This window comes from Nicotiana tomentosiformis, chromosome 4 (genome assembly GCF_000390325.3).
Source record: "Nicotiana tomentosiformis chromosome 4, ASM39032v3, whole genome shotgun sequence".
NCBI lineage: Eukaryota > Viridiplantae > Streptophyta > Magnoliopsida > Solanales > Solanaceae > Nicotiana > Nicotiana tomentosiformis.
Genome location: NC_090815.1, coordinates 128,256,442 through 128,265,275, shown reverse-complemented (window position 1 = coordinate 128,265,275; position 8,834 = coordinate 128,256,442). Strand labels below are relative to the sequence as shown.

Genomic DNA, 8,834 nt, shown 5'->3' with positions numbered 1-8,834 from the left:
CTCACTAGTGGCGTGGTATTCCCTTCCCTTTTTCGTTGTAGTAAGAAGATTTAAGAAAAAGTAAAAATTGGGAAATAAATTTTAAACTAAAAACATTTATTACTAATAAAATAATAGGGGCAAAGTAGGTAATGGATCCAAGGAAAATCTGGTTATAGCTCTTTTTTCATGACATAGAATGGCTGTCAGAAAGGAGCCATCTTTTAAGGATTAAAAAGGCTAAGATTAGGTTTTTATATATTCTCAGTCTTTTTCCTTTTTAGTTTTCACTTTAAAATATTTGAAGAATTTTAGAATGATGATGGTCTCAATTGAGGGGGGGCACAATGTCTCTTAAAGCAAAGGACATGATAGCAAAGCCAGGCCACACTTGAGAGAACTTTGGGAGTGGAAATCTCACTGGAAACACTTCATTAGTTGCCCTAATTAATCAAGAAGGTGATTAAATTAAAACACTGTCTTAAGCAGACATCATAATTGACTCAATCGTACTATTAGTTACCATTAAAAGATTTTTATGTCAAATTTTCCAGCAAAAAAAGTTGTGCGAAAAACAAATTCTTCTTTTGGCTGCTACTTTTGAAATTAATGTTTCTCGACAGATACAAGTACTAAACATTTTTCTTTCTTTTCTTTCCGTTTCCCTTGCGATCTATTATGGACAAGATGGTTCACTTAATTATTTCTTACAATAGATTAAAGGATGGAAATTAGAAAGAGAGATTATCGAAAGCCTTAAAGTGCCCCTAAATTGAAGGAAGAAAAAATATATGAAAAAATCTTAGCTATCGAGAAAGTGAAGAGGAGAATATAAGTGGCCGTCGAACTATAGAACTTAGTTTATATATAGATAATGACTCATTTACACAACATTTTGCTTCTCGGACGAAATAAAAGAGATATATGTTAATCAATTGTTGGGTTTTTAAGGCGTGAATGGAAAAAAGTATATTTTGGATGGCACATCCATCTCATCCTTTTATTGCATATAAATTCAGAGGCTTGACTATACTTTTCATACACTGAAAATTCTGAAATTTTTCTCCTCTTCACTGAATTATTATTTTTCCATAACAAACATAAGTTTCAAGTGTAATTTGTTTCGTCGTTTGATCTCGTCGAAATTTTGTAATTTGAAATGCCACTATTACAGAATAATTTTTTCATTCTATCTTGGAAAAATTAATCTACAACCTTGGGCAACAGTGAGAGATTAAATTCAGAGCGAAATCACGTAGGCTCGTATTATTTAACATTTTCATTTATTTATTTTTCAATTTATTTCGTATATTCTAGTTTACTGATTTTAGAACCCAGATTCTAACAAGCAACAACTGTATTTGAAAACCGCAATTAGTGGACATACATAGGTAACTTTATTAGTTTATTACACAATAAAGAAAGGATTGAAAATTTCATGGTGTAATACTAAGAGATTTTTGAATAGGTTCAAATTCGAAAAAAACAGCACCTACGATGGTTATGGCCAAATGAATTTTAAAATACCTGTAATTAAATCCTTCCTAGTTAGAAGTAATATTCTCTGTAGATTTAGTAGCCAATTTTTTTTATTTCCGTGAGCTTACCAGACGATAATTTTCGAAGTTCACGAGTATGGTTAGTTAAGCTCTTCTACTTATTTATTTTTAAAGAATTCTTTCTTATTTTTTAAATTGAGTGGTCAAATATTCGGTCACACGAGTGGTCTCACGAGCACAGTCATATGAAACTGATTAAGATGTTGAAAGATTTATTGTCTACTAGTTTTTGTCATTTAAATGGTCCATACCCCTAAGAACATGTGGTTGTTCTTGTACGGACAGGGTGGATATTGAAGTTCGAATTATTTGCAACTTGAATAAATTTCCTGAACAAAATGAAAAATACATACTAGCGTAGCATGTATAATCCGTATAAAGTTTTTAAATAATAAAAAATTAAAGAGTACACTAGATTAGTTGTAAAGATAGTAGCTTCATTAAACTCTCGCTAAATGCAAGGGTCCGGTGACAGATGGAGCCTTGTGATAATTTGTTCAATTAAATTCAATATTTTTTATTCTGATCATAAATATATGTGTATAAAAATTACTTAATAAATATCATTATGTCAAATTCTGAATCCATAATTTTAAAAATAAGTGAAATTTAGTGGTAAAAATCTTCGCGGAGTCGAATCACATTAAATTTATTGTACGCAATCTTACATTGATTTCTGCAAGAAATTATTTCTACAATTGAGCCCGTGAACTCGGGTTGGGTTGGAGCAAAGGCGGAGCCACCTTATGTTAACTGGTGTCCCTTCGTCGAAAAATATTGTTTTAGCTAGGTCAACAAATTATTTTTTTATATTATATTATATGTTGCTTTTCTTTATTTTTTTCGTGTGATTATTATTTTATATTTTGACACTTCTTAATAAAATTTCTAGCCCCGCCACTGAGTTGGAGCAGAGAAGACAAAAAATAAACAACAAATGAAACCCAACGTAGAGCTTAGCAAGATATGTTGTGTGGAGGGGTTGATGTGTGGGGTTGAAGAGCATTCATGGGGTTATGCATGGGTGCCCCTCGTGCGCTCTATCCATTGATGGCGGCTCACCACCTTCCCTGCACAACCCTCCCCCCCCACATCCCCATCTCCACCCACCATCCCCCCATCCCACCCCACCCCCCAAAACTCTATCAATTATCATCATCATTAATGGCATGCTTCCAAAACAGAACCTCTAAGAGACACACTGTATTCTGGATCTCCTTTTTTTCATTAGTGGGAGTCCCATAGATTGGGTTGTCTTGTCATCCCTAGGGAAAATTTTTTTTTTTTTCCGAAAAAGGTCCAAATATGACATTGAACTATGTAAAATTAGACGAATTTGTCCGTCGTTAATACTTTGCACAAACATACTCGTACCATCGAATACTTGTTCCAAATATATCCTTATTTTAAATGGCCCCATATGGAAGGTATATGGTCTCACGCACATACTTTGAGAACATATTTGGCCCATTAATTAAGTTCTTAAGCTTTTATATTATTGAATTATCTTGTTTAATTTGATTTAGGACAATGTAATGAAAGTTTATAATGATAAAATTTCCCTCAAATCGATTGTTTTCCTTCTGTAAAATCTTAATACAAACAAAGAGAAGCAAAGTGTAATAGAATCTAAACCAGTGTTTTCAAAAATTCATGTAAAGGTGATTATTTAACGGGTCGAAACAGGTTAAATCAAATAAATGGGTTATGATCAAAATTTGTTCGGGTCAAAATAGATTATAATCCAATCCGATCACATGACCTAACTTCCATTCTTTTTTAAATTTTCTTTTTGAAAAATAAAGTGAAAACTAATGCATATTTCTTAAATTATTAGTTTAAATTCATTCAAGCTTACATAATTCCAAATCTCCATGTTTGATTTTGCATGTTTATGTTAGGGTTGCATTTAACCCGTTTGTTCACACTAAATGATTCTCCATCCGTTCACTTTTACTTGGCATGTATACTAAAAATAGATTTTCATTTTTACTTGTCACTTTACGCATATCAAGAGAAGATAATTTTTTTTCCTGTTATACCCACAATATTTATTACTCATTTCAAATCATTTTCTAAAATCCAATAAAATATGCATCAATTAATATGGGTATCATGGTAAATTATATAATTCATTTATTATTTCTTAAGAGGCGTGAAAAGTCAAAGCGTGTCAAGTAAAAGTGAATGGAGGGAGTACATTTTAATCCAATTGTTTGATGGGTCATTTCGAGTTTCATCCCTTGAATCAAGATAACAATCAAATCATATTCAACCCTCTCAACTAAAATAAATTACTGTAAAAAATGAATTAACTTTCCCATCTAAAGGAAAGGATTTTCTTCCTATTTCTTTTCTTTTTCGATTTTGGGAGAAAGGAGAATGTGGGAAACAACCCAAAACATTATTAGAAGGTAAAAACAGTTGACATAACATCTTTTAAGGACCCCATTGTGGGGTCATATGAAAAAACTCACTCTTCTTTTGGCTATATTTATACCTCCCTAACTCTAAGAACCTAAGCATCGATCATCACAATACCATTTCTCCTTTTTTGAGTTTCTCTTAACTAATTAGCCCTATTACTTCATTCCTTTTTTTTAAGCGTCTGCTTTTCTAATGGCAGATACGAGTGGTTCAGCCACTAGTAAGAGAATGGGGTTTGCTATGCCTGAGAAAATGCAACTGCACTTGGCCATGTTGGCCTTGCAGTTTGGTTATGCTGGTTTTCATGTTGTCTCTAGAGCTGCCCTTAATATGGGCATTAGCAAGATTGTCTTCCCTGTTTATAGAAACATTCTTGCTTTGCTTCTACTTCTTCCCTTTGCCTACTTTCTTGAAAAGTATGTCACTTGATCTTAGCTTTCTATTTTTCTGTGTTAGTATTTCTGACTCCGCCATTGATTAAGATCACGACTTGAAAGTAACAACTCGTGTTTTTTTATTGATCAGGAAAGACAGGCCAGCTCTTACTTGGAATTTTGTACTTCAATTCTTCTTCCTAGCAGTTGTTGGGTAGGATATTATTATCTCATAAAATTTTACTTCAAGGCAAAAGAAAAGGATAAAATTCTAATCTCATGATTCTCTTGTTGAGTGTTAAGAATTAGTATTAACTACTAAGATAATTGACATATATATATATATTTTTTCCTTCTTTATAGAATTACTGCAAACCAGGGATTCTACTTGTTGGGATTGGACAACACGTCCCCTACCTTTGCTTCTGCCATACAAAATTCTGTCCCTGCCATTACCTTTCTCATGGCTGCACTACTCAGGCAAGTTCGCTCTTCATATTATTTTCCTAACCATGGACTTTGTAAAGAGTTTAACTTGATAGAGTAAAAACAAAATATAGTATCAGATCACCTAAAAAAATAACTACAGATATGTTCATAAAGAACGAAATTAATAATCAGAAAATAAGACATATTATCTATAATAACAGGTTAAAATGATTAGTGCAAAGAAATATTCTTTACACTATCAATTTAATTCTTTTCTATATATGGTTACAACTCGTTTATAACATGCAAAATAAAATGTGAACATGAATATATCAGTCATGCACGAAGCACAAGCAAGCACTAAAGGCGAACCGGTGCACAAAACATCCCGCACAAGGTCCGGTAAAGGGCCACACCCTAATGGTGTAATGTATACATCCTATCTTAATGCAAGCAACAGTGACTGCTTCTACGGCTCGAACTCGTGACTTGCTGGTCACACGGAGATAACTTTACCTTTTGCTCCAAGGTTCCTTCCGGAGGAATACAGTTGGAATACTAATATCTGTAAATCTTTTTTGATGAATTTCAGGATTGAAACTGTGAGACTGAACAGAAAAGATGGTATATCAAAAGTGTGTGGAACATTATTGTGCGTAGCTGGAGCTTCAGTAATTACTCTATACAAAGGTCCAACAATTTACAGTCCAACTCCACCATTACAAAGGACCTCAGTACCCATGTTGATGAATTTAGGAGATGCTAATGGAAAAAGCTGGACTTTGGGTTGCGTTTACTTGATCGGGCATTGTTTGTCATGGGCCGGGTGGCTCGTTTTACAGGCACCGGTTCTGAAAAAATACCCGGCCCGACTTTCAGTCACATCGTATCAGTGTTTCTTTGGAGTCATACAATTCCTTATAATTGCAGCTTTTTGTGAGAGAGACCCTAATGCTTGGCTTGTTCACTCTGGTGGCGAACTCTTTAGTGTCTTTTATGCTGTAAGTATTTTCAGTCTCTTTGTGTCAGCATGTCTCTCGTATTGTTTTTAATACTCATATTTTTAGCTGTGAAATTAAATGTCTGAAAAAATGACTGTCGCTCCGTTTCATTTTACATAATATTATTTGATTTAATATAAAGTCTAAAATAAAGAACTTTTGACCCCAAAATAGAAAAATTAAGGTTATTGAATTTTTAAACATTGAAAGGTGTCATTTTTTCAAAAATAATATCCTTTTCTTTTCACTTTATATAAACCTATTACTATTTGGGAAGTTGAACAAAAAACTTTTTGATCATGTTTTTTGAAATTATAACTATTGTGATTTATAATATTTTTATGTAGTTTCTATATATATAAATTTTATTCAAAAAAATTGCAAAATTTTATATCCAAATTCATACCGAAAATTAGTGGGTTTGACCTCTTCGAAAAGGTTCCCATAAATTGTATGGAGGTTAAAAAGAAAAAAGCACCACATACTTTTTGGTGGCAAAGCTTGTTACTAGTAATTAAGTTGAAGGCTAATTCCAGAGGACGGACTAAAATTTCATTTGGAAAAATTCATGTGACATGATAAGGTGATTAGTCAACATAAATAATTGGATCTTTGCAATCTTTTCCCTACATTCATTCTCTTGTAGTTATGGCATACGACAACAAAATAAGCAGATGGACATATGGTTAGTTATAGATAGTGAAATGACAGCAAAACTTGTGTATTCATTTTTCCTTTTAAATTATTTATTTATCCTATGAAAATGAAGAGTCGAATTAATTGAATGCAGGGAGTGGTGGCCTCAGGGATAGCATTCGCTGTACAGATATGGTGCATTGACAGAGGTGGCCCAGTTTTTGTTGCCGTTTATCAACCTGTTCAGACTCTTGTAGTTGCTATTATGGCTTCCGTCGCTTTGGGCGAAGAATTCTACTTGGGAGGGTATATTATAGCTCTTATTCTCTGTTTATACTGTCTATACTGTCAGCAGCGTATATAAATTAAAATATTAGTTATATTATTTTTATGTCTTACTGTTAAATCACCGAAGTTATACACATTTTCCTCAATCATGCATTTGTGAAATGACCCCACAATGCACATTCCTTCACCCCACATGTATTTAGGTTTATTGATCATGGATATATATGTATTGACCTTTATTTTGTACTAAAGAATCACCCAAAAACTTCCCAACAAATCTTTTTGGGTCCATCAATCTTTTAGACTAATATGCTAAAATACACAACTAAGGGGTGGTTTGGCACATTAGATAAGGATAATAATTTCGGGATTAAGTTTGAGATTAACTTTATTCCATGTTTGATTTGTAATATTAGCTAATATTAGAATAACTTTTACACTAAAATAGTGAAATTATGTGAGATAGCTAATCCCATGAGATATCCACCTAATTGGATATACCAAACAAACCCTAATAGTATGATAATTCTTATATGGTTTAGTATATTTGCTCTTTTAATGGTTGCATGTAACTTAAGAAATATCAATTGGGATTATTTTGCAGGATCATTGGAGCAGTGTTGATCATAACAGGATTGTACTTCGTGCTATGGGGCAAAAATGAAGAATCCAAGTTTGCAAAGGCAGCAGCTGCTGCAATTCAGTCCCCAGTGGATCATTGTAACAACAGGCCAACTAGCCACATCAAATCCTCTTTGGCTCAGCCACTGCTTGCTTCTTCAACTGAAAATGCTTAAAAAAAAGTTTGCTGGAAACCAGGAAAAAAGAATCTGCTATCTACATATTAAGAAGGGGAAAAAGAAAAGAAAAAAAAAAGAAGCTTTGGTGTGTTTATGCAAGTTTTTTTTTTTTTTTTTGTTTAGTTTAGGTGTTGTTTTCCTTTTTTCCCTTTTTAGTAGCTTTCCTCTCACTAGGAGAAGTGCAATTAAAGGGATGTGATGATTACTACTTTTGGAGTTGGATCTCAGCATGCAAATCCCAAGTTGGTTTTTATATGTTAATTAATTCTATGGTTCAATCTATGAATGGAAAAAAAATTATGACAAGAGTAAGCTTTTGCTTTTATCATTGCAATTAGTGGACCCCTTTTATTGCAAAATGATAATTACATATTGTTAAAGAAGTATAAGGTGTCAGCAAGCTAGTTGATTTTTCACATAACATCGCAACCAAACACTTTTGTTGTAATGTGAGTGGCATGGAATTTAATTTATTGGTAATGTACCAAATGATCACTGCATAATATCTTCTGTTGATGAAGGTGTCAACTCCTCAAATAATCTTTGTTACATCAAGAGAACCTATGAATTGGAATTAATTTTATAAAGTCCATAGACTACGTGACAAAAAATACCTGTTGTTCTCTGTTATTTTTTTGGATATTTTCTTCTTGGAAATGAGGGAGAATGATAATTTAGCTATTTAATATTATATACCTAAAATTTGAAAGAAAGAAAGAATATAGAAAATAAAACTACTATTTTACAAAATGTAGATACAAGATTGGAGTTGTAATTTAATTATTAGTTGATTTTCGGTTACATCACTGAGTGTGCGATTCATTCATCCTGTCATCCTTCATTGGATATTGGCAAGCAGGGACGGATTTAGGGGCGGATGTGAACGTTGAAAAATTATATTGTATATACTTTCTTCGGTCATTTTTACTTGATACATTTTGACTTTTTACGCCCCTTAAGAAATAATAAATGAAGTGCATAATCTACCGTGCTACTCATATTAATTGATGCATATTTTATTGGATTTGAGAAAATGATTTGAAATGGTAATAAATATTGTGGGTAAAATAGGAAAAAATTTGTTGTCTTCTCTTGATATGCATAAAGTGCCAAATAAAATGAATATCTATTTTTAATATACATGCCAAATAAAAGTGATTGGATGAAGTATAAGGTAAAATCTATTTTTTACTTTAATATATTATGTTTTGAATCCTTTTAATACAGTCCAAAAACATAGCTTATAGGTCAAGGCCCAAAAAAATTTAAAAACTTTGTGAGGTCATTGGTTCAATTGTCACTAGTCACAATCTTTTTTATTTTTTTACCTTTTGACTTTTT

At 32.5% G+C, this 8,834-nt stretch overlaps 1 protein-coding gene across 1 annotated transcript; it reads left to right on the top strand.

The window, feature by feature from the left end:
- The first annotated feature begins 4,051 nt into the window (after nucleotides 1-4,051).
- LOC104104818 (protein WALLS ARE THIN 1-like) lies at nucleotides 4,052-7,799 on the top strand. Its single transcript, XM_009613002.4, has 6 exons — nucleotides 4,052-4,381; nucleotides 4,491-4,553; nucleotides 4,703-4,819; nucleotides 5,361-5,769; nucleotides 6,560-6,711; nucleotides 7,298-7,799. Exons 1-6 carry the CDS (start codon nucleotides 4,158-4,160, stop codon nucleotides 7,488-7,490), a joined length of 1,158 nt encoding a protein of 385 aa, XP_009611297.1. The 5' UTR covers nucleotides 4,052-4,157; the 3' UTR covers nucleotides 7,491-7,799.
- Nucleotides 7,800-8,834: the final 1,035 nt, after the last annotated feature.